The sequence below is a fragment of the Peromyscus eremicus genome, chromosome 7 (assembly GCF_949786415.1).
Source record: "Peromyscus eremicus chromosome 7, PerEre_H2_v1, whole genome shotgun sequence".
Taxonomy (NCBI): Eukaryota; Metazoa; Chordata; class Mammalia; order Rodentia; family Cricetidae; genus Peromyscus; species Peromyscus eremicus.
Genome location: NC_081422.1, coordinates 92,626,728 through 92,653,014, shown reverse-complemented (window position 1 = coordinate 92,653,014; position 26,287 = coordinate 92,626,728). Strand labels below are relative to the sequence as shown.

General features: G+C 45.1%; 1 protein-coding gene and 1 long non-coding RNA gene across 3 annotated transcripts in view; one reads left to right on the top strand and one right to left on the bottom strand.

Annotated features, from left to right (window-relative positions):
• Nucleotides 1–685: 685 nt before the first annotated feature.
• Nucleotides 686–26,287, bottom strand: part of Nmnat3 (nicotinamide nucleotide adenylyltransferase 3) — a 56,859-nt gene continuing 31,257 nt past the window's right edge. Inside the window, exons 1-4 of one of the 2 annotated variants that reach the window (XM_059268416.1) lie at nucleotides 14,046–14,209; nucleotides 13,693–13,876; nucleotides 8,810–8,889; nucleotides 686–1,633 (exon numbers count right to left, since the gene is read on the bottom strand). In XM_059268416.1, the coding sequence (XP_059124399.1) occupies nucleotides 1,269–1,633; nucleotides 8,810–8,889; nucleotides 13,693–13,874 (627 nt within the window). In that variant the 5' untranslated portion in view covers nucleotides 13,875–13,876; nucleotides 14,046–14,209 and the 3' untranslated portion in view covers nucleotides 686–1,268. Of the gene's footprint in view, nucleotides 1,634–8,809; nucleotides 8,890–13,692; nucleotides 13,877–14,045; nucleotides 14,210–26,287 lie in introns of those variants that run through there. The other variant, XM_059268415.1, reaches the window with a different exon arrangement.
• On the top strand, nucleotides 12,362–25,870 carry LOC131915297 (uncharacterized). Its single transcript, XR_009380314.1, has 4 exons — nucleotides 12,362–12,572; nucleotides 13,741–13,843; nucleotides 22,082–22,413; nucleotides 25,743–25,870. It is a non-coding gene; the product is annotated as an uncharacterized LOC131915297 (long non-coding RNA).

Sequence of the window (26,287 nt, the reverse complement as noted above, 5' to 3'; positions counted from 1 at the left end):
TGCCCTAGAATGAACATGACTTCATGCGTGGTAGGGAACCTCCCACTGGTCTTCTCTGAAAGAAGCTCCTTTGGACACTGCAGCTTCTTGATGTCCTCAGGCCAAATTCTGATCTGGATAATCCTTCAATTGAGATGCTCTTCTGGTGACTCCAGGCTGTTAATCTGTTTAAGATATTCCTCTACTTCTAGTACTCAGGACACAAACTTGAATTCATACCACTTCGATCAGAACAAGAACAAATTTCAGAGCAGCTAAAAAGAAGAGCAACAGCTGGAACACCGGGCATTAATAAAATAACAAAGGAAAAAAGAGAAACTTTTCATTAGTACTTTTTGATGTCAATTTATTATTTATCCTTTTGCCAATATTCAAACAGTCAGGCAGTCATAAAACATTCAACAGATCTTCTAAAACAGCCAGGCATCTGTTTTACTTGAGTTCCTTTTTAGAAATCAGGATATCGGGAACCCTGGTGTTTAGAGTATATCAGTGTAAAAATACTTGCTGTATCAAAAATATTGCTTGACGGGGCTGGAGAGATGGCTCAGTGGTTAAGAGCATTTGCTGCTCTTCCATACATCAGGTGGCTCACAACTGCCTATAACTCCAGTTTCAGGAACTCTGAGGTCCTCTGATTTCCTCTCACATGCATTTGCGCCCCCCCCCCCCCCCCGCACTAAATCTTACACATATTTCTTGACTACAACATAGAAAGAGTGTGGTCAAAATTTTTTTATGCTATAACATAGGCAGGCAGGCAGGCAATTGTTTGTAAGGGAGAATACACTGGAAATCATGATGTACTGTTTCCAGATTTCTGAATCCTCACATGGTATTATTCTGTTTGAAACAAGGACGTTGCAAAGGCCCCTGTTCAGTAATTAGCACCCTGTCAAATCCTTCCAATCAAGACCAGCATACTGCACCTGGTCTGAGTTTAAAAAAAAAAAATGCATGAGGGCAACTATGATCTGACCCCTCAGGGGCCTGCTATGTTCAGAATAACATCAGTGTACATTCTATAATTACCATTTACACAAAGTAAACAGGTCTTCTCATCAGTGGCTCTGAGAGGTTTTGTCTAATCGGATGACCTGCCACGCCATTTAAATTGCTCTGATACACAACTATCCCAGTCATAGGAACAGTCTGTTGGGGAAGGAAGTCACCAATGGCATTGCCACCACAGAAACAAAACAAACAGAAAGGGAAACACAGACCCCAAAACAAAACAAAGCCCTGAACTGCCCACTCTCGGAGGCCTTCTAGCTACTCTTTTCTTTTCCTTTCCAGGAACTGTCACTGATGTAGAGGCTATGGTCCCTGATGTAGTTGATGACAGCGTCAGGGAGGAGGTACTTCACACTCAGCCCTTGGCCCAAGGCTTTCCTGATGTACGTGGCACTGATCTCATTCTGAATGGGTTCCCTGGCCAGGTGGATGTTGTGCTGGAATTGTCGGAGGATAGGCGAGTCCAAGATGTACCCTTTCGGGTCATGACCGCCCCGGCTCACACACACCAAGCCGAAAGTCTCCACGATCTCCTGGATGTGCTCGTCTTTCCAGAGGTTGGGTGTCTGGAAGGTCTTCAGGACATCTGCTCCACAGAGGAGTTTCAGCTCGGGCAGTGCTGCAAAACAAGGGCGGATCCCAGCAAAGTTACAGGATTCTGAAGTGATGTGACTTACAATGGTAAGTCATGATTTCAGCAACATAGCTTTTGTTTACTATTGGCAAAGTGCCAAGCCAAGCAAAAAAATTTTTCCTTCCAGTACTCAGTGCTACTACAAAGTCCGTCTATGGTTGCTCTGGACCAGTGCAGAGAGAAGTTCATTATCTGATGAGAAGTGAGACTTTTATTTAAAGTCCCAAGATCAAGAAGCTGTGAGTGCTGCACAGTTCACCACCCCAACATCCATTTCAGCCCTTGTTATTCTAAGTCCTGAGGACTTAGTATTTTCATATAAAACCTCACGATATTTCACCATTAACAAGGTCTCTGGATGACTAAAAGGTCTCTAAGATCCCAGCGGGTGGCCTTTTCACTTTTGGTTGGAATATGACAAAGCTCTAGGACAGCTGGTCAGTGTGGCAGTCCTGAAGAGTTTATTCTAGTAGAACCCTTACTGTTACAAATGTTTTGAGGTTCTTAGTATGGTACTGTTACTAGACACAATGTGTGTAATAACATGTAACCCTCAGAACAAATTTATGAGGTCTGCCCACTTTGCAGGGGAGAAACCAAGGCACAGAGAGGCTAGAGAGAGCTCATGTCCTCAGTTGGGAAGCCTGAACACAAACCAGCAGCCAGCCTCCAGGTGGGGCATCTGTAGCAACTAGGTTCTGCTGCCGCCTACTGGTGAGAATCTGCATGCGCGCCATGAACAGGAAGCCCGGGAGCACTAGAGAAGGAGGGGGTTAGCTGACTTGCTGATACCATTCCTCTGGAGTTGACTAATCTGAAGGAAAGCCAGGCCATGCTAGAAGCACACTCTGTGTCCCTGGTACTACTGGAAACTGATTTCAGAAGATGGCAAAGGCTGGCCTTCTATCTGTGTCATCCTGAAGACTTGGTAAGGAAGAGATTCTGGGCTGCCACACCAGGGGAGGGGGACGGGGGAAGGAGGGGGGAGACCATGGTGTATAAAGAATTCTCACCTACAAGAGACGACAGGCCAGGGGACTGTTCACAGCAGCAGATATCATCATACAAAGAGATGCTGTAGCCTCAGAACACTGGTCTAGTCAATGACATTGGAACATTCTTTGACTGTGCACACAAGGCTCTCAGTGACCACACAGACAACCCCAGATGTCTCAGGCTCGGTTCCTGTTCTGCTATTTGGTGGCTCCTGTGACCTCAACTTCAAATGAGCATGTTAGTAGTGCTCACCTTGTGGGGTTATTTTAGCACTGAATCAGTTTATCAAATGAGACAGTCAGAACCCTGGTTGGCACAGAGTGTTATATGTTTTAACTGCTTTTCATTCATCCACTAATCCATTTACTTATCCACTTATCTATCCTTCTACCCAGAAATATCCATCTAATAAGTATGAATTATCTCCTGATTTCTAAAGCAATAAAATTGTGCTACAAATTATTCAGTAACTCACGCTTTACTAATTTGGTATGGATTTGTATTTTCCAGCAGCTGTTAGGATTTGCTCTAATTCTTATTTATTGAATCACTGCAGGAAAGTAAGAGACCAGGGTTTGGGCTTTCAAACAACTGGTTCAATGATACTCATTTGATTTCAGCATCTCCTGGGGCCTGGGGCACATCTGCTCTGTTTCTACAGGTCAGAGAATAGACGGGACACTTTGTCTCTCCTACTCTCCACCCTTTAATGTGTGTGTGTGTGTGTGTGTGTGTGTGTGTGTGTGTGAGAGAGAGAGAGAGAGAGAGACAGAGAGAGAGAGACAGAGAGAGAGAGACAGAGAGAGAGAGAGAGACAGAGAGAGACAGAGACAGAGACAGAGAGAGAGGTTGAATTCTTCCTCTATTGCTCTCTTTACGTTATTCCATTGAGGCATGGCCTGGAGCACATCACTTTTGAGCTAGGCTTGAAGGCAGCAAGCCCTAGCAATATTCCTGTTTCTCATCCCCCATGGTCCGGGTTACAGGTATACATAGCTGCACCTGTCTTTTTACATAGGTGTTAGGATCTGAACAGGTATGTCCTCACACTGGCACAGCAAGCGTGCGGTCATCTCCCCAGATTCTCCTAGTGGGTTTTGGGGGGAATTTTTTGACATTTTGGCTTCCACATTAGACACGGATTCATTAATATTGACAGTAAGAAAAGACATTCACTTTGAGCTTTGACTAGAAAGGACTAGAAAGGATTCGATCTCTGCCCCTCAATCAAAGGCACATCTATGAGGTTGGAGGTACGTGCTGTCCCCTGAGCCAAGACAATGAAGCGATGAACTCACATGATCACATGTGCCTCAGGCCACAACTCCGAGCTGCTGTGTCCAGGCCTCACAGAACCCCTTCAAACACATTCATATAAATGCTACAGAAGTTTTAGACCAAATAACTGTCCGGGTCCAAGTGTGTAATTCAAGAACAAAGGCTGGAGGACAGAAAGAGGCGTGGCAGCTAAGAGCACTGGCTGCTCTTCCAGAGGGCCAGGGTTCAATTCCCAGCCCCCACATGGTGGCTCACTACTGTCTGTAACGCCAGTTCTAGGGGGATCCAAAGCCCCCTTCTGGCTTCCGTGTGCACAGCATGTGTGTGGTGTACAGACATACATGCAGGCACCCCCCCCCACACCAAATAAATAATGAAAAGTGAATAAAGGCTGCCAGTGTGACTTGTCTAACAGTCACACAGTGGCAGGAGTGGGAGGTCTGTGGGTGTCTGGTGAGTAGTCCACTCTGACGTTGAATAGCTATGAACTTTGAAAAGCAGATGGGCCAAAATTTATGCAAGCTGCAAGGAAAATACCCCAGAACCTAGAAGCCTGGATGTTTGGTGCCCCTAAGTTAATGGTATTAAAGAGAATCAATTTCAAGGCTTGTCAGTGCTGGGTGGAAATTTCAGATTTCTTAGGACCCTGGAAAAGTGACTTGCCTGTGGGCCTATTTCTTCAGCTATAAGATGGGGACAGTAAAGGCTCCACGGAAGTTATAGGAAGGGACAGGTGGAGAGAAAGCCTGTCAACTGTGATGTATGAATACAGCCATGCATGATGACATCCAACCAGCACACCAGGCGAGATCTACATACGAGGGCACCAGAGAGGAATCTAGGAATGAGACCTGATTGATAGTCAGTACCCAAACTAACCATCCCTGGTGAAACAGGCACAAGGTTGGGTGCTTGCTGTTTTTACAGAAAGGGGGTTCTCTGAACCAGACTCAGCCCTATCAGCCAAGGGCAGGACCACCCTTACTGACAGAAGTCAGGCTGCTGGTAAAGGCCCTGGGGTGTCACCTATTCCAGTGTGTCCCCCCAGCAGCCAGCATCACAGCAATTCGCATGAGGACAAGTGAGTCCAAGGAGGTCTGCCAGTTACAGAAGGGACAGTGAGGCCCAGATCTGATGCCATGAGTGCTGAGCTCAGCATGTGATCTGTCATCCCAGACTGTGACAGCACACAATAAAATGCACAGATCCCAAAGTGGCCCTTAGAAATAAACATGTCCCTGGTAACATATGTGCCATCCCATCAAAACCCAAGCTTCTGCTGAGAAAAGCCCACCTTCCTGTTTTAAAATGGTCATTTTTTTTTGTTTTTGTTTTTTGCCTTTTTCTGATGATGAACGTGAAATGTGTGTTCACGATGGAACATATGGAAGCTGTAAATGTTGAAAACTGAAAGCAACAACAGCAACCCATCAGGCTGATTCTGGGCTCTACAGCCATCAACATTTTGGTGCATTTTCTTAGGTTTCCATATTGATTTAGACACACCACCAACAGGGAACCAGACTCACTCTTATCTGAAGTTATACACGTATTATTACGTGGTGTTTCTCCTACTTCCTCAGCGTTTCCCCATCTCCTTGAAATTCCTGATGCGGATTCTTTTGATGCATACAGTGTCATTTACTCAGTGTCCCTTTACATTTAAATTCTTAGTTGCTTTTATTTTCTGCCTTTGTAAAAACAGCTGTGTTGGCTAGACCTGATGGTATAGGCCTGCAATTGGAGCTATTCAAGAGGCTGAGGCAGGGGGATTGCAAATTCAAGGCCTGCCTTGGATACAAGAGTTTAAGGTCAGTTTGGGCAACTAAGTGAGACCCCGTCTCAAGATAAAAAGTAAGAAGAAAAGAGGTGTGTGTGGCTAGGCAGTTACTGGGCCAGGAATCTATGGTAGATAGGTCAGAGAGCCCTAGGAGAGAACGTATTACTATTACCCCGCTAATAGGACCCAGTATTATACCAATTCCTGATGATGTCTCATTATACCCATAGATTAGTGGATCTCTCAACCCTCATCAGAGGAGCTTCTTCCTGCAGAATATGGTGATTAACACAGAGACCCACAACTGGTCAAGATGCAGACAGTACGAGGCTGTGGCTTGCACAGCCTTAAATGGAGTATCTATTACCACACACCCCTCCTTCCAAGACTCAGGGATCGTTTTGGAAGATGGAGCAGAAAGACGGTCAGAGCCAGAGGCAGTGGATGACTACAAATCCGCAGGATTTTCCAGACAGAGCAGGGCAGCTGCACACATGAACTCTTAGGCATTGCGATAGTATGCACAAGTCCTGCGTGAGCTCAAGCCAGACACATCTCAGCATGGAGGGGTGGATGGGCATGCAGTTCCACGCCTAATTGAGAAGCTACTGACAGGGAGAGTTGGTTGTCTATAAGGGTGTGGCCCCTGGTGAGTCTAAGATGCTCCAATGGACGGCTACACACTGAAGAGTACATAGGCAGCACTGATGGGCTTGATGTTTTAAAAAATATTTTATTTTATGTGCATGTATGTGCCTAAGTGTATGTATATGTACCATGTGTATGCAGGAGTCTACTGAGGTCAGAAGAGGGATCACTTCCCCTGAAACTGGAGTTACAGATGGCTGTGAGCAGCCATGTGGGTGCTGGGAATCAAACCCCTGTCTTCTGCAAGAACAGTGAGTGTTCTTAACTGCTCAGCCCCACTTCATGGGTTTAAAAAAATGAGGACAAAAAGTTGGGTGGGTATAGAATCGGGGGGTGGCTCTGGGAGGAGATGGGTGAGGGGGATAAAAATGTTCAAAATACAAAGTATGGAATTCTTGAGAATTAATAAAAACAGTTTTTAACATGAGGGTGGGGAGCAGGTATATGAGTGCACGCCTTTAATCTCGTCACTGGGAAGGCAGAGTCAGGCGGCTCTCTGTGAGGACAAGCCAGGGCTACATCGTGAGATCTGGTTCCACAGCACAAACAACAAGGAAAGAGAGACTCGGTGGCACACACCTTCACTTCCGACATCTGGGAGCCTGAGGCATGCGGAGCTTGGAAAGAGCCCAGACATACGGTCAATTAGAGATGGGAACCCCCAGAGAAGTGAACAGGGAACGGACATGGGGTGAGAGGCGCTGATAGAGGGTGAAGTCATATAAACTTTAGCAGCTGGGCTTCATTGGGAATATAGGTTCTGAATGCCTCACAGGACACGCTCCCCTCTGAAGGGGAGGAGTAGGTACCAGGCAGAGGCAGAATGGGTTCTGTGAGCACCTGCACAGAGGCAATACAAGAGCTATGGTTCAGCATGCCATCCCCATTTGCCTCTGGCTGCCCCTGCCTCTCTCCTGAGTCCCTAATGTATTCCTGCTTGTGCATCTCTGCATCTCTGCCTTGAAATGCTCTAATCTCCACAGCCCACTGGTCCTGTACACATGGGTGTAGCTGTCTGCTCCTCCTCCACACAGCAACCTTTCACACTAATGTCTGCATTTCTCTCCACCCCACAGCCTGTGTCCAGCTCAAGGCATGGACTGGGGGCTGCTGGAGTGCCTACACTCCCCTGAGCTCAGAGCCTGGCTCTCATAGTGTCCACCAGCATAATGTAGGACTTTGCAGAAAGGAATGTCTATGATGTGAAGAGGGCATCCTGTCCACGGTCCATATCTGGGGCTGGAAACAGAGGAGTCCGCACATGTAAGGAGGACAGGCCAGAGGAGTATAGTAAATACTACGTGTATGGATTACATGGCGGCCCTGCAATTCCTTTTTAGACTCTCATCCTAGTATATATACAGTCTCAAAGTGATGGCACGGCAGTTTCTGAGTGATCCCTAAACATCAGACTCCCAGCGCCCTTCCCTCAGGAGGTCTGGGGTGTGGTCTGGCCATTCCTGTTTCTAACAAGACTCATGGTACTTCTGCTGTGTGTAATCTTTGACCAGCATCTGAGGGCTACATGGCAATTTCAGGACCTGGGGACATTCTCAAGTACTTTCCAAGGTGTGTTTGGGAGTATTCTCAAAATTCTGATGACCAACAGACACCATAAGAGCACCGTGGTTAAAAAGTGATAGATAGGCTCTGTGCTTTTCTCATTAGGTCATAATACATGTGGACACGGTAAGGGTTCTGAAAAACCCTGCAGTGAAGAAACTGTTTTAGGTGAACTTAGCCTTGGTAGTCTTGAACCTTTTTGATATGAAAGTGTCCCACCAACTAGAGGTGGGCACTCTATAGTAGAAAACAATGCACATGGCCTGCTGAAATGTTGGCCAGTGGAACCAGTGACTCCTAGCTTACGTTACATCCTCCCTTCCCGGACACATCCTACACTCCTGAGTATTTGCAGGAGAAAGCCACGCCTCTGACCCTTGACACCAGGGCTTTGCATACTCTGAAATCACAGGACTTGCCTCTACCTAGCAGGAGAAGAAAAAGTAGAGATGTGGGTTTCTAACTTAAGAAGCTAACCCAAGAGAACTTCAAGCTCCCCTAAAACTAAGTTTCTTCCTTTGAGGAACTCACTGAGAGGCTGCTAAGAAGTGTTAGGCTTTCACCCAAATTTTCTCCTTTTAGACTCAGAAGGCTAAGGGTTTTAAAGGACCCCAGCACCGGTTTGTCCCTGTGTAGCCCTTGCTGTAATTCATGTCACGAGCACAAGTCACAGGGTGGTTAAACTTCTTTGGGCAGCAAATCTCAAATTAGCACAATTAATGGGGTGAGGTGGAGTTTGTCTAATCTGACCTTTTGACCTCAGCTATATAGTGCAGGCCGACCTGCACTACCAGGCAGGTCTCAAGTTCTTGTCCATGCTGAGGGCTGGACAAACCCCTTTGGCTCATCAGTCTTCACCTGAATCTCCCCATTGGAACCAAGGGGTCAGCACCCACCTGCAGAGGCTGACGGGGTTTTGCTGGGGTCTGGACCTTCCGTCGAGGCTGAGGATTTGAGCAGCTCACCGTGATGGTGCCTACGGTGTAAGCACACGGGCTCAAGTGTGTTGTATTTTAGGCCCTCACCACCATCCCAGTGCCTCAGAATTTAAGACTTGCTTCTCTACATCTTGGATCATTCCCTGAATATTGAGGATCCACCATGTGCCAGACGGTGCTCCAGGGGCAGGACAGGAAGCATATGCCACGGAGAGTCCTATTCCATTCACTGTACCACATTCCAGGCAAGCTGGGTGGCAGTGGGCAGGTAAGCCTGATGCCACCCTGTCCACCCGTCTCAGCAATTCTCTGCTGGAAATATGGGCGTTAGTGGTGAGTAGGTGCCAAGGCATCAGCTCTCAACAACAGATAGATAGATGTAAGCCATATGGTGGTGGCACACGCCTTTAATCCCAGCACTTGGAAGGCAGAGGCAGGTGGATCTCTGTGAGTTCGAGGCCAGCCTGGTCTACAGCGTGAGTTCCAGGACAGCCAGGGCTACACAGAGAAACCTTGTTTCAAAAAACCAAAACAAACAAATAAACAACAACAACAAAACCCACCAACCACCACCACCACCAAAAACCAAACAGATAGATGCATTTTCCTTTGGAAAGCCTACGTGGCGATACCTGATTTTAGGATTCTGTGAAGGTAAATGAGCTACACACAGTAAGCCCCGGCACAGTGTGGCCTCCAACTGGCTCCAGCATACAGTCTTATCATAAACTTGTGTTTTAAAATGCTATGAGGTGGTGGCTAAGAGCCTGGGCTTGGAGAGAGACAGTTTGGGTTGAATCCCGACCTCCACTGCCGGCTATCACCCTAATGAATGACTTCAAGTCTCAGTCAGCATGGATGGTTCCTGTGTGCACATGGGGAATGACGGCAGTGGCCCCCACAACGGGTAGTTATGAAGATGAAGGGAGTTAATCCAAGCGAAGTCACAGAGCACTTTAGGTATGATCAGACTTATGCACATCTGACATGCTCAATTTTAAGCAATCTATCTTCAAATTGAGACGCCTGCATTTCTTTTCTCTCCAAACACTCTTGTAACTCCAGCACTCTTGTGTCCACCAATTTATCTTCCACCTTCCCTGGACTCAATGGAGCATCACTGCGGCTGTATTTGAGAGAAGCAGTTTGCTTTCAAGACTCAGCACACTTCCCCTGTGGACTCCGTTCCTTGGGGTAGTGGTCCTTGCTGGCTTTTTGCTGCTTGCCTGAGTGGTACTCCAGTGTGCACAGTCCTAGAACTCTGAACTGACCCCAAGAGCACGGTTTCTGCGTCTCCAGAAGCTTGCCCAGGGACGCCCCAGCAAAGGGTAACTATGGTGAAAGAAAAGTCAGCCGCCTCCATTCCCAGCCAGCATCGTTGTTTGAGAGAAGTGGTTCTCAAATCTTCCTAAGGCCACAACCCTTTAACACAGTTCCTCATGCTGTGCTGACCCCCAACCATCGAATTACTCGGTGGCTACTTTGTAACTGTCATTTTGCTACGGTTATGAATTGTAATGTAAAAATCTGTGTTTTCTGATGGTCTTAGGTGACCCTTGTGGGCCGAGACCCACAGGTTGAGAACTTCTGTTTAGAGGCTGGCTCTGGTATGGCTTCAGAGCCTAGTGGCTGGTGCTCTGCCTCTAGCATATTTACTGTGTAACTGTGATCATCTGAGCATCTCTGAGCCTCCGGCTTTTCATCTGTAAAATGAAGACATGAGGTCATGTTTGTAGTGGTTCATGAGGTGATGTGGGTGGAGGACAGACCACAGGAAGTGGCACTTTGACCAAGGCCTTCCCCAACACACGAGGAAAAGGGAAGTTACTGTCATGGTTGGTGACTGAGTGTACTCTCTAAGGCCTATGTGTTGAGGGCTTGGGTCCTAGCTGTAGATCCAGTCATTGAAAGATGGGCTCTCACCGAATCAGTGATGGCTACTGGCGGGTTTGTGATTGGATGGCATCCCTAGGAGATGCCTGAAGCTTTGGGAGGTGAGGTCTCATTGGAGAAAGTAGGTCACTGGGGGGATGACTTGGGGGCCTTATTCTGGGCTCCTCTCTGTTCCTCTGCTTCTTGGCCACCAGGGAATAAGTAAGTTGGCTCTACCACACCCTTCCACCTTGATGCTCTACCTCACAATGGGCCAGAAAAAGCAATTCTAGATGAGGGCTGAAACCTTTCAAAGTGTGAGCAAAAGTAATATTTCTTGTTAAATGGCTCCTTTTAGTTATTTCTCACTGTAAGGAAAAGTGACAACCCCAGGTAAAGGCTCTCTCATTAAAGTTGGCCTAGACTTTATGGCATTAGCAAAAATGTAAACGTCATCAGAATAAAGAGTCTCCACCGAGTCTCTCAGTGAACGGATATCACAGTGACCTTTGTTCTGCTGTGTTGTAAATCCACTGTGACCATCATCAAGAGGACACTAAACGCAGCAGATGTTGGGGCTGATTTCTACCATGATTCTAAAACCACTTGACTTTACAATTTTAGCTTGATTTTCAACTGTTAAAAAGAAAAATCTTAATCAGCTATCTGTTGAAAGAAACTGTTGACTCTGTTGGCTAAGTCTCAACCACAACAGCACACCATAAATCATGTGAGACCTTGAAATAGATGCCTGTGGTTAGTGTCCATGCCAGCAAAAGCCCTGGCCTGGGAGAGAACCTTAAAGAATGTTTTCCAAGTGATTTTGGCTGCCAAGGTTGTGACCATGTGTCAATTGCTCTTTAAGTGGATCTCAACACTGATCAGAATCCTGATTCTCTCATCCAGTGACCAGTGCTGTGGGACTCAAGCCTGAATACATATTAGAATCACTAGGAGCAACTGAAATACTGGATCTTTTCCCTCCTCACCCAGACTGATGAGATCACAGCCTCTGGGATGGGTCACGGGTGATGGACCTAGGAAGTTTGCTGTGCGTAAAGTGTCCAGAAGCTGACCAAAGGGCACCGGCAAAAGGAGAAAGAGTGCATTTGGTAGTATGCAGCACGAATCCTAATTGGTCTTAATAAAAACCTGGAGCCAGATACCAGGGTAAATGCTGAAAGATCAGAGAGACAAAGGAACAAGCCACAGCCACCTTTCACCTCACCAACCCCTCAGATGAAGGTCCTGAGCTCCTGTCTCCTCCTGCCTTACAGTCCTCTCTCCACCCAGCCATATTACTTCCTGTCTCCACCTCCCTAGTGTTGGGATTAAAGGCATGAGATCCCAAGCGCTGGGATCACAGGTGTGTGCCACCATTGCCTGGCTCTGTTTCCCTTCTAGACTCGATCAATCTTGTGTAGCCCAGGGTGGTCTTGAATTCACAGAGATCCGTCTGCCTCTGCCTCCTGAGTGCTGGGATTAAAGGTGTGCGCCACCACTGCCTGGCCTCTATGGCTAACTAGTGGCTTAGCTCCACACTCTGATCTTCAGACAAGCTTTATTTGTTAGATCACAAACAAAAATATCACCATGGTAGTACCTGTGCTCACACTGGCATTCTGCAGCAGAAGCAGTAGTAACACGAAATGACTATGCCATCACCTCTGTGTCCATGCATGGCTTTTTGGTTTTGTGGACAAACCACAGCCAGCATTATAGATGGAGGGAGGGCAGATGGCATTAGTTAGCACCTACCATCTACCAGCTGATTTCCCTACACCATCTTATCAAAACCACCTGGTGTGCTAACGAGGGAAGTTAGGTGCTGCTGTTCTCATTTTATTGGGTGAGGAACTGGGGCTTGGGGAGGCCAAATCACTCTCATCAAGTCATTCAGTTAAATCTGGCTTCAAAGCCTGCGTCCCAGGCAACTGTGGCTCTCACAGGGATGGGGAGAAAGCCCTGGTCACTGAGTACTTACTAAAGCTAAATGATTGGCTGGATAATCTGCTGCCTTGTTTCTGCTCCTTTCACTTAGCCTGGAGAAGGGAGCGACGAGAAAGGCTCATTTAAAAAGGACGTTCTAGGTGCATGTTTGAGTGTGAGATTAGGCTTCTGCCAAGGGACGGCTAAAAGGCAGAGATCGTGTACTCAGACGGTTACTAAACATGTGTCCTCTCGCTTTGGCAGCAGGTTCTAGGGTGGCACTGGAGCTGCTGAATGCTCTGTGGTCCCTTCCCTAACGAAGGTGCAGAACCTGTATGACTGCACAGGGCACACCCCTACCATGCCTTCTAGCCCAGCAGCCGTTACCAGTGATGAAGCAGGCCGGCTTTACTCCGCTCCGGCTGCCAGGACAGTGACCGCTATCCTAATGTGCAGGGCTGGTCCAGGGCTTTCAAACAGCTGTGCCGACTATGCTGAATGCTACTAAGAATTCAAAAGACAGAAGACAATCTGGAGTAACTATCTCTGCTCTTAAAATAACTCCTTCCCTTTTATATTAGAGTCTATGTTAGCAAACAAGAAGGGAAGATGGAGTATTATATAGGTTCAGTTTTCAAACTTGTCAATGACGAGAAGCTAAAGGCCCCAGTTAATGAAGGCGATTTGTTGTTCTAGGACAGGAAAGCTGTTTTTAAAATCTTCATTCAATTATATTGTCTTCATTTTGCAAGTGATAGAGAGGTCTCAGAGAGGTTAAGTCACATGTTCAAAGTCACAGAGCTGCTAAATAGTAACAGTGGGCCTGGTCCTCGGAATCAAGATAGTCCTAAATGCTAGAAGCTGCTCATTTACTTTTTCCCAGGGACTCCTCTGAAAAGGTGCATCTACAGGTCTCTCTCCCTATAAGCAGAGACATTACTCTGGTCTTAGCTAGGAAGTTCTGGCTGGGGCCACCTCAGCAATCTGTCCCATCCTTTCAATCTGCAAATGTTAATACAGAGCATCATGACTCCTGTTACCTCAGCACCTTGACCGTTTCCAACCACTGTGGCTGCTCACTCTCCCAGGAGTCCACCCGAATCCAGTCAGAGGTCTGCAGGGCCAGCCGGGCCATGGCTACTCGGTGATGGGAAGCCACCAGGTCTTTCTTCCCATAGCTGTCATTGACAGGTGAGATGATGCCCTCGATCACCTGGTACATTCCTAGGCAGGGGAGAATAGAGATGCTGTGCATGAGGAAAGACACGGGCCACCCGGCCGCCCGCACAGTGCAGGCAGGTGCTCAATGTTTATACCTCATCCTGCGTGTGAGCAGACCCTGGAGGTACCTCCTGGTGGGCTAGAGCTTGCAAGGAAGGGCCAGGGTACTTACCTTGGTGACCTGTGCCTCCCCTCTAGTGTCTTCGACAACTTAGAGTGGTACTTCATTGAGAAGAAGCCGTGAGGGTGGAGCTCAGGCAACAGATCACAGGGCAAATAGCATCAGGACGTGTTTGATAAGCATTAGGAGTGCCTTTCTGTAGTTCATTGTATTTGTATAGTTTTATCCCCCGAAGAGGATTCTGGGGCTGGAAAACAAAGGAGGGGTGACGCTGGCTAGCTTTGTGAACGTGACACAAAGCAGAGTCATCTGGGAGGAGGGACCCTCTGTTGTGGGATAATCTTTTTGTACACTGTGAAGATGTGTCACTGTGATTGGTTTAATAAGAACATGAGTGGGCAGCCGCTAGGCAGGAGAGGACAGGTGGGATTTCTGGGGAGAGAGGAAGATGAGGGAAAAATCTAGGCACTTGGATTTCACCAGCAGACTCGGAGCAAGTCGGACGTGCTGTACCAAGGAGAGGTAAAAGCCATGTGGTAGAACATGGATTAATAAAAATAGGCTAATTTAAGTTATAAGAGCTAGCTGGGAAAAGCTTAGGCAAAGGCCCGGCTTTCATAATTAATAATAATTAATAATAAGTCTCCACGTCATTATTTGTGGGCTGGCAGTCCAAGATAGTTTGACAAAAAAGCTTGCTATAAACCTAAGTTGTCCAAACTATCACACTGGACTGAGAGCATGTCTGTGGAACATTTTCTTGCTTAAATGTTTGATATGGAAAGGCCTAGTCCATTGTGGACTGAGTTACTCCTGGGCAGGTGGTCCTAGGTGGTATAAAAAAGCAGGCTGAGTGAGAACAAGTCAGTAAGCAGTGTTCCTCCACGGTCTCTGTTTCAGTTCCTGCCTCTAGGTTCCCACCTTGAGTTCCTGTCCTGGCTTCCTCAGTGATGGACTAAATCAATAAGAAAAACAAACTGTTTCGTCCTTCAAGTTGCTTTTGGTCATGGTGTTTATCACAGCAATAGAAAGCTAACTAGGACAGAGGGAGTTTGGAATGAAGCAGGGTTGGTGGGTGATGGGATGCGCCCTGACTGCACAGGCCCACTGTGACTCTGAGTGATGTGTGGCCAACGAAAGGGAGCCCGATAGCAGGGGAGGCTGATGCGAAGGGAGTAGGCTGAGCTGGTTAGCAATGGATATTGCCTGAGGATCTTGGGAGCCTATGTGGGATTTATCTGATGAGACACTAACTGGTGTTTTAAGTCCTTGAAACAAGGGCAACTGACCAAGCCTGTGCACCCCAACAATGATGGTACTTTAAGAGACATTCCTTGTGACCTCCAGTTCAAGAGTTTTTGTCAGGTGTGTCTTAGTCAGGGTTTCTACTGCTGTGATGAAACACCATGACCAAAGCAACTTGGGGAGGGAAGGGTTGATTTGGTTCACACTTCCAGATCACTGTTCATTATTGAAGGAAGTCAGGACAGCAATTCAAGCAGGGCAGGAACCTGGAGGCAGGAGCTGATGCAGAGGTCATGGAGGAGTGCTGCTTACTGGCTTGCTTCTCATGGCTTGCTCAACCTCCTTTTTTTTTTTTTTTTTTTTTTTAAAATAGAACCTGAGACCACCAGGCCAGGGATAGAACCACCCACAATGGGCTGAGCCCCCCTCCCCCAATCAATCACCAATTAAGAAAACACCTACAGCCTTGCCTACAGCCTGGTTTTATGGAGGCATTTTCTTAATTGAGTTTGTGTCAAGTTGACATAGAACCAGCCAGCACAGTGAATGTACAAGTTTTTAAAATATTCTGCCACTCTTCACAAACTATTGTGCGGTTTTCTCCCCTGGTCAGTTACTATAGGGGAATAGCACTGATTAGTTTTCCAATCGTAAGCACTGCATTCCTGAAGCAATCTCAGTTAAGGGAAATATCTAATTAGTCATTTAAGATTTATTTATTTGTGTGTGTGTGTGTGTGTGTGTGTGTGTGTGTGTGTGAGAGAGAGAGAGAGAGAGAGAGAGAGAGAGAGAGAGAGAGAGAGAGAGAGCGAGCGCCTATGGAAGAATAGGTAGAGTCACAGGCAGTTGTGGGTACTGGGAATGAAACTTGTGGTTCTGCAAGAACAGTTAGTGCTTTAAACCATTTAGCTATCTCTTCAGTCCCAAATGAAGTGCAATTTATTTGTGTATTTAAATATTTGTTTATTTATATAATTCTTTGAGATAGGGTCTCACTCTGTAGCCTTGACTAGCCTGGAACTTAACTATATATACCAAGGTGGTCTGACACATACTATGTAAGTGGCCTGGAACTCACAGATACCCACCTGCCTCTGTTTTCTGAGTCCTGGGATTAAAGGTGTGTGCTACCATGCTGACCTTGTCTTACCTCTTTGTGTATTGATGGGTTCTGGTTGCTAGTTATTTTTAGAGATGAAGGAAGATAGGTCTATAGTTCTCCCAATCAGGTTTCTCTATCAAGGCTATACACTCCTTTATATTCTAAAAGGACAGCGTGAAGGATTGAACTGGCCAGTGAAACCCTTCCTCCTTCTCTCCGTCCTTTCTCCCCTTCCTCCCTTCCTGCTTCCTCCTCTCTCTCTCTCTGTCCTGGGAATCATATTCAGTGCTAGCACGCTGCCCTTAGGCTGTACCTGGCCAGCCAAGTCTCAGGAGGCAGGAGTGTAATTTGTACGAGAAGTCTGCACTACTGATTTAATCTCCTTAATGGCTAGAAGACAGTTCAGATTTTTCATCTCTTCACTATGATTTTTGGTAACTTGCACATTTTTTCAGAATTTTTTTCCCATTACATTTAAAGTTTTCAATTTACTGGCACAAGGTTCATCACAACCTTCTCATAAGTATTCAACATCTGCACCATCTGCAGTGTGGGTCCTTTTCATTCCCAACGCTGGGCCCCTTCCCTTTTCCTTGCACAAGACTGCAAGGGTTGTTATTTTGTTAGTCTTTTCAAAGAGCCAACATGTGCTGTGTTAATTTTTCTCTGCTAAATGTTTGTTTTCTGTCTCACCAATTTCTTTTCTTCTTTTTATGGACTCAACCCTGCTCCTCTCTTGCTGTTCATTTTCTAACTTTGGGTGGTATCTGCCCAGCTAATTAACTTGAAGTTTGTCTTATTTCCTAAAATAAACAACTCAGGCTGTAACATCCCCCATCTTTCCTTACGCCCCACATGTTTTAGTATCCGTGCTTTCATGGTCTCTCAGTTCAAAGCATTTTTAAAATCTCCGTTGTGATGTCTGTTTTGATCAGCTATTTAGGAACATTTTTCTTAATTTCCAGGCATATCATGATTTAGGGGAATTATATTTTTGGTATTAATTTCTGGCTTAGTTCCACTCTAGTCAGAGAACACACTGTAAGCGTATCCAATCTCCTGAGGCGCGCTGTGCCTTCTTTATATGTACAGGTACATGATCAGGGTTGAGGAACGCTGCACGTGTGCTTAGAAAGCATGTGTATTCATTCTGTGGGTGTTCAGTGTCCATTCAGGCAAGGTAAGTCGTGGCTTTGTTTAAATCTCTTAGTGAATTTGTGTCTGCCTACAGTATTCGTCACAAAAAGCTAGGAAATCTTGCACTAATGTTGTGGATTTTTCTATTTTTCCTTTCCTTTTTCTTTTTTAGACTTTCACTTGACATATTTTAATAATGCATGACTGGGTAAATACACATTACAACATGTGTCTTTATATGAGGCTTTTGGTTGCTAGTCAGACTGTGTTATAATTTAGTCTGTCTGATAATAATATACACATGGCATATGCATCTTTACCTTTTTCTTTCTTGAAGACAGGGTCTCTCTATGTAGCCCTGGCTGTCCTGGAACTCTCTCTATTTAGCAAGGCTGGCTTCAAACCCACAGAAATCCACTTGCCTCTACCTCCCTAGTGCAGGGATTAAAAGTATGCATCACCACACTTGGTGATTTTTCCACCTTTTACTTTTCAATATTTCTACACTATTTTTTTTAAAGCAAAGCCTTTGTATATAGCCCATTAAGACATTTTCAGTCAAGTTTGACAAGTTTTTCTTTAAACTGGAACACTGAATCCACTTACACTTATTGTGATGTATTTTCATTTAAAGGTATCATGTTATTTTGTGTTTTATTTTTCTTGCACACATTCTATTCTTCTGTTTCTTTTCTTGATTGTTTAGATTTTTATTATTTCCTTCTCCTTGTCTCTTAGAGTAGACACTATTTGCACAGTTTTATAGCCAAAGGAGACCAAGCTCATTACCACCTTGCTAGAACATTAGGACTTCAGGGTGCTGGTGCTCTACTTGGCACCCTCCTACCTTACAGGTTAGTGTTGTGGCCGCTTTAAATACACATTTCCCCTTACTCTGATAGACCTTGTTGTTTTGTTTCATATAGTCAATGCTCATTTAGACTCCGCCTACAATTCCTATTTTCTTTGTACCTTTCTTCCTGCACACCAATCTTTCTATCCTGGGATTACCCTCCTTCTGGCAGAACAGTGGGATTTCCTTAAGTTGGTGACTTTATTTTAAGTTATAATCTTGAAAGATACTTTTACTGGGTATAAAATAAATGGGTTGAAATATTGTTCTTATTCAATGCTCTCCAGTTACTGTTCTACTGTCCTATATTGTTGTTGCTGTTGAGAAGTGCTGTGTAAGTCTGCCATCCCTGGGCAGGTAATCTGTATTCTTGTTGCTTCATGTATAGTCTTTGTCTATAAGATTTTCTTTTATTTACATTTCCTCAGAATCTCTTTAACATGTGGATTTGTGTCTTTCATTAGATTTGAAAAATTCTTAGTTATTATCTCTGTAGAAATTACCTGTGCCTCTTTATTTCTGTTTCTTCCAACTTTCTTACTGGATCTACGGGACCTCCATATCTCACCCTCTTGTGGATAATTTCACCTTATTTATATTCCTATCCACTCAGTCTATCAAGCAGCCTGATTCAAAATAATGCACTGAACTTTATTGTTTTCTAGTCTACTAAAATGGTAATATTCTGTTTAGGTCTCCTATGATTTCTTCATTGGCCTATTATAATTTTAGACATAAATTATACATATTTTATTAGACTTAATCTAAGTAGTTAATTTTCTTCAACCCACTTTAAATGGTATGATGTTTTAAAGTTAGTTTTTACACTTGTTATTGGTATATATAAATGTACATATATACATGGTGATCTTCACCTTCCAACTTCTGGTAGTTACTTTTCCAATGTTGTGATCAAATTAACTGACACAGACAGCTTCGGGGAGGAAGTGTTCATTTCTTCTTCATTTCTGAGGGTTTCAGTCTATCATGATGAGGAAGAAATGGCTCAGTTCAGGATGGTGAAAGTATGTGGAGGGAGCTATTTGCACCATAGCAGACCAAAGAACAGAGAGCAAGGCAGGAAATGAGCACACCCCCACCAGCGACCTACTTGCTCCAGTTGGGCCCTGCCTCCCAAAAGTCTACAGATTTCTCAAAATAGTTCCATCAACTGAGGAATAAATGTTCAAAACACGAACCTGTGTGGAGCATTTTAGAGTCAAATCACAAACTTAAACTATTGTCACCCAAAGGCTTATGATAATCTTATAATACAAATGCATTTAGTCTCTGTGCAAACGTCTCCATAGTCTTAACTGTTCCAGTACTGGTCAAAGGTCTAAGCCCAGAGCCTCCACAGAGACTCAAAGCCAACTCTTAGTTATGAGTCTTTGTACAAATAAAAAGAAAATCATGTTCTTCCAAGGAGGAATGGGGGCATAAAAGAGTGTTAGGATCAAAGCAAGACTGAAACCTATTACAGCAGGCAGCAAATCCTATAGATTCGTGTCTGACATTAGAGGTATGTGGTGGCATGATTTGAACTCCAAGCTCAGAGATATTCTACATGCCTAGAATCTTCAATATCTCAGGGTCCCTTCTACAACTTAGGTTTCACTCACCCAGTTTTATACATTAATCTCTTAGGAGCTTCCTTCATGTAATCTGACTCTCTGCATACTAACTAGCTTCACAGGCTTTCCCCTGGAATCTTTCTAGAAGCCTCTATGAAACTGTAACTTGCATTCTGCATGTCATCATGGAGATCCCATGCAATTCTGCTGCTGCTTAAACAGGAGTCAGGCCCCCTGGCTCTCGTGGACTATGGCTGCAGTAGTCTGTGAGTACCTACGTGGCTTAACCAGGGAAAGACTTCCTTAGGAGGCTCTGTGTGAACAGGTGCATGGGAGACACTTCTATAAAGATAAGGTCTTTTCAATGAGTTTGTAGTTTTACATCCTGGAGCTGGATTAATTAGATCATGATAAATCCTGAAATGACTATAAGGCATCCTTGCTATCATCCCAGACTAAAGCACTTAGCTTCTTTTTATTGGTTCCAATCACTTTAATTATGGTCTCCTTTGATTCAACTTCAAACAAGTTATTTTTCTGGCTAACTCTCATGCCTTCCAAATCATCTGGCTCTGCTTTTTGCTCCCAATTTTCACTATAAACCTAGATAAAGGCATTCGGCAACAAGCATGCCACACATAAGCTGAATGTTATCCTATCTTCAAATTTCCTTTACCAACTTAATTAGTCCATTACTTTTGAGTTTGGGCTTAATTAAAAGTTTGGGACACCAGGAAGCTGTAGAGTGTCTTTGACACAGTGTAACAAGAACAACCCCTGGTATAATTCCCCCCGAAATTTCTTGTCTACACCTGAAATCTCATAAACACAGTCATTATTATACACTTTTCTATTGGCATTTGGTATTTTGAACCCCACAAGAATCACTCATAAAGCTCTGCTTAAAGTATTCTAGGATAATTCCATCCCCAAACCAAGTCCAAAAGGCCAAAGAATCACATAACCAGGTTTATTGCAACAACAACCCAACTCCTGGTACCAATTTTTGCATTGCTTGTTTTATGGTTACTCTCTGTGACTAAACCTAACACAGTCAGCTTAAATAAAGAAGGATTCACTTTGGTTTAAGGTTTCAGAGGGATTTAGTGCAGCAGAACTGGGTCTTCATTGTGGAACAGCTTAGTTAAGGTGACAGGCACATGTGGGTAAGCTTGTACTTCATGGCAGACAAAGAAGCTCCAAGGACCTGTCCTTAGAGTCTTACTTCCTCCATCTCCCAAAGTTTCCAGAACCCCCCCAAAATGTGCTACCAAGCTGGGCAGCAAACATTCAAACCACAAAAGCCTGGGGCAGGGGGCTGTATTTCAGATTTAAACTATAATACAACCGAGGTGCTTATATAGGCAAGCATGCCACATGCAACTAGGTAAAGGTTCATGTTTCCTCCCTGATGTGTAAGCCCCTCCTCCCACACAAATATAAGTATTTAGTGGTCATTCCCCACCCCTTCCAGTGTATTAACTCCAGCCAATATTTTGATTGGACATGATTTCATTTCCACACAGTTCCATATATTTAAAACTTTCCCAAATGTTTTAATATTTTGTATTGTCTCTTTTACTATCAGCTTGACACACTTGGACCAAAGACCAGAGACTATATGATTTCAATAGTTTTAAATCTCTTAAGCTATGCTTTCTAGTTCATGGTATACTTCATTGGATTTTCCAATTGTGCTTGAAAAAAAATTCGTATTTTACCTGTACTGTCTGCTGAGCTCTGTACAGTTCAGTTAGATACAGGAGAAGAGTTCTCTCATTATCCTTCCTGAATTTCTTTCCATGTTGTATTCTGCCTAGTGGTAGTGAAGGCTGAGAGCTGAGTGCTGGGATCCACACTTACAATTGCAGATTTGATAATTTTCTCCTAACTCTGTTTTCACTTCAGTGTTTTGTGATTCTGTTCTTAGTGTGCACATATTTAGAGTTGTTATGTCTTAGGGGTTCACCACTGAACTTTTAATTTTGTTGTAGTAATTGGCAGAAATTCTAATTGGTTCCTCAACAAATCTGGCACTCACTTTTCATAGTTTTCTTTTCCTTTAAATGTACGTGTTTCTGTATCTTCATTTGATAATACAATTGCAGCATGTGCACGTGCTATTTTTACATCTTTGTTCTCATCCATGGTGTTGCTCCTTTTGTGCTTTGTTTAGATGCTTGCTGGCTCATGTCCCTGACTGCTATTTCTGTGGGCTCCTAAGACAGAACCAAGATAGACACGTTGAGGCCTGACTGGACCATGAAGCGAGAGGACATTAAAAGGGGACCACCCATCACATCAGAGTCAGCATGACTGGGCACTAATGGTAAAGGTCCCCTTTAAGACTGAAGATGAGCTTCATTGAGACAGCTGAAAGAAAAAGAGAGATCATCACCCTGGACATGATGGGGACGGGGTTCCTCAGGAGGATGAGAAAGATTGAGCATGAACAAAGGGGATGAGCAAAGGAGATGGTCTTGCTTTTACAAGCTTTCTGGGCCTGTGGTAAGTTCCACAGCATCTAATTTAGTTTGATTTAGTCTATTTAACTCTACACCTGGTGGGGCCACAAAGCTCTCTTTCAGCTTAGAGGGGGAGGGGCTGTGAGGCCACATTACAGCGCTTAACTTCTTAGTTCTCCGTCAGAGAGAGAGAGAGAGAGACAGAGAGACAGACAGAGAGACAGACAGACAGACAGAGAACTGTGGGGGTGGGGGTGAGGGGGCACTGATTTTCCCATGCTGTAAGGTCTCATCTAGAGTGGCCTCCTAGAGTGACTGACATTTGTAAGCGGCAGGCCCATGCTATCACAGTAAGCCACTTATGTTGGTGGTTACACAAGTTTAATAGCTCATCATTTTAGCTTTAAAAGTGAAGCTGGAAAGATGTTCTTACTGTGCTAACGCATGCTCCAAAGAGCGTAGCTTTCCCTCCTGGAAACTGGAAGCTCTCAGATGCATTTTGTGTCTCTGGACAGCTTGGCTGCCTTAAGCCCTCTGTCCTGGACTCTGATGTTCTACAGTTTCAAGGGTGGAAGAAAACAGCTGAGAATAAGGATGCAGCATTCAGCTTCTGACTCCAGAAGTGGCTCCTAAAATTCCTGTCAAAGGAAGCCCTTGTGACGGCGAGTGCTCTCGCTGCAAGAGAAATGCTTGTTGATAGACAATACGAACCAGCACCCAAGGACTCAGAGCACAGGGTCTTACTGAAGTCCAGAGAGTAGTAGGAATGGGAGCACAGAAATACAGATGAAAGGCCCTTTCTCAGCCCGGTGGGCTGGACAATAGGAGCAGAGCAGAGCCTGGAAGTGCTTGTGGTTCATAGAGTATAGCCACAGCCTGAAGATGGCTCCTTAGACTGTTACCTTTCAGCAACGAGCTATGTTGGTGATGGGGTTGGGTGGTATGGTGATTGACTTTTGTCAACACAGACATAGATGTATTTGGGAAGAGAAAATCTCATCTGAGGAACTACTTCCATCAGATTGGCCTGTAGGCAACTCTGTAGGGCATTTTCTTGATTAATGATCGATATGGGGCCCAGCCAACTGCGGGCAGTGCCACTCCAGGGTCAGATGGTCCTGGGATGTATAAGAAAGTAAATTGGGTGAGCCAGGAGAAGCAACCTAGGAAGCAGTATTCTCTGTGGCCTCTGCTTCAGTTCCTGCCTCCAGGTTCCTGCCTCCAGTTCCTGCTCTGAGTTCCTGCCTTGGCTTCCCTTGATGATGGTCTCTAATCTGTAAGCCAAATGAACCCTGCCCTTCCCAAGCTGCTTTTGGTCATAGTGTTTACCACAGAGAAAGAAACCTAACTAGGACAGATGGGTACAGCTAAGGGGTCCAGCTAAGTCTGGAAGCTGTAGAGCTGGTAGGCTCCTGTTTTGCCTTCCTCCTGGAATTCTGTGAGAGAGGCATCCACACTATCTCATGCCAGTGTGAACAGAACAGAACTGCAGGGCAGCATGTATAGAGTCCTTTTTTTGTTTTTTTTTGTTTTTGTTTTTGTTTTTGTTTTGTTTTGTTTTTTTTTTTTTTTTTTGAGACAAGGTTTCTCTATGTAGCCTTGGCTGTCCTGGAACTCACTCTGTAGACGAGGCTGGCCTCAAACTCACAGAGATCCACCTGCCTCTGCCTCCCGAGTTCTGGGATTAAAGGTGTGCACCACTACCACCCGGTGGCAGAGTCCTTCTTAAGACACCCCTCTCTCAGCTTCAGTGGGCCTGGGAGAGAGCCACAAATTCTCAAGGCTCTTCAAATGCAGTGGCAAAGGAGGTTAAGAATTAGCAGTCAGAGGGTACAGAGTACAGGGACTATGGTGAGCCCAGGCATAACAGCAGGAACACAGCCTGAGCCAAAGATGCCGAGGAAGCTTCAGTAGCAGAGGCAGAGCAGCTAGAAGCTCCCACCTGTGATCTTGGGCAGTGAGGACCGGGTGCATCTTTTTAGAGGCAGAGTGCAAAGCTTCCCAGGATGCTTTAGCTGCTCTTGGAGAGCTTGGCAGAGAAAGACAAACTTCATTAACAACTGACCTGTAATAGAATTGGCTTAAAATTCGATCTTCTTCTTCAACACTTGTGAAGCAATACAGAAAGCAAAGTATGTAACATTCCTGCACATCTGTGTCCCATTTTCTCCAGAGGACAGGTGTGTTACTTTTTCTCTTTTCCTGTTAAGAAGAAATGGGGCCTAGGAGGGCTGTCTGGGGGCAATTTACATACATTTGACCTTCATGCACACCTCTCATTTATAGGAAAGCAGGATGGAAGGACAAAGTCCAACGTGCCACTCTGCTGGGTATCCTGGACAGTCAGGTGTCTCTCTGGTGGGTTAGCTCATTCTGACAGCAGGTCATACATAGAGAAATCAATGCTCTTTTATAGCAGCCAGGAGAGGAGAGTCAATCAAAATAACACTTTGAGCTAAGACTCCTTTCAGGCCTTCCAAATGGGTCATGAGTCTGAGCTATTTCCCTTCTGTGCTGTTCTTGGCTGCAACCTCGGTGTTGCCTGTTATATGAACAGGGCCTTGCCCTCCCATTCCCTGCAAGTTCTTCTCTTGTGACCCCCCTGGTGCTCAGCCTCACCTCCATTACAGCTCATATATGATTGCATCTGTCCCCCCTTGTCTTCCCCAAGAAACTGAGAGTTCCTAAAGGACACCGAATTGTCATTTCTTTCTGGGTAGCATCTGTTAGTATGAGGCTTTACCAGCCTCCTCTTGGGGTTATTAAAGCAATACAGGGTTGTGAATTTAGCATGGTAGATAGGGTTCCTTTTTATTTCCACTCCCTCTGGAAATGAGTAAGATGGAAAAAGGGGAATCAAATAAAGCTGAGATCACAGGGGTGATGGGGCTGTGAAAGAGAAAGCAATAGTTAGCCAAGTCAACAAGATTTTGGAATCTGGAGAACTGAGGAATGGTAACAGACCAACCAGAGCCAGTAGACCCAACAGAAGCCAAGTTATACACACAGCCAAAGCCCAGAGTGACTTGGGAAATGGGGTAGTAGTGAACTCTATAGGTTGAGGCGCCAGACAGGTAGAAAGCAGGACTATTTGAGAGTTTTTCTAAGGAAACTTAGGAATGTCCCAGCCTCCTGCTGTCTACCTTAAATCTCCCACCCTGGCAGGCAACATATGAGCTTTCTGACTAGCTTGGACCAGAGAGAACTTTGATTCATGGATATAAGTACAATTGAAGAGGGGGTAGGGGGAGAGGGGCACATCTAGACATGATCATTTAAGTTGTCTTCCAGAATACAAGTAGAGATGTCTCTGTGGGAAGTTATCCAGATTCCTAGGGCATTTCCTCATATTTGGGGACCTTGTACCTACAGAACCATGATGCAACTGTGAGGCCAGCTTTACACATGTGCCTGGAGTTAGGTCAGCATTGGGACCTGATCTGCAGCTATTCCTGGAAGGCTTCTATGGCTTAGATGTGGGGTAAGTGCATCTTCCCAAGGTTCACATGTTGGAAGCTTGGTCATCAGTGTGGTTCATACTAAGGGGAGGGGCCTATGAGGTAATCAGGTAACAGCTGAAGGGACTGATGCTTCATGGAATGAGTCATCATGACAGCTGTTATAAAAGAAAGAGAGACCACTCCTCCAGTCTCCAGCGCTCCCTTTTGTCATGTGATCTCTCATGTCATGTCAGATCCTGCACGAGGCCTTTAGTAGATGAACAACTTGATCTTGAGCTTACAGGCTCTAGAACTATAACAACTCAGCTCCAGGCAATTGTGTTATCACAACTGATAATGGATTAAACAGAAGAAATGATGAATTTTGGAAGGAGTCCTACCGTAAAAGATGGAGACTAAAACAGCCACCAGGAGACAAGGTTTTTGGAAGTCACAGGGAGTGTAAAGAGCAATTAC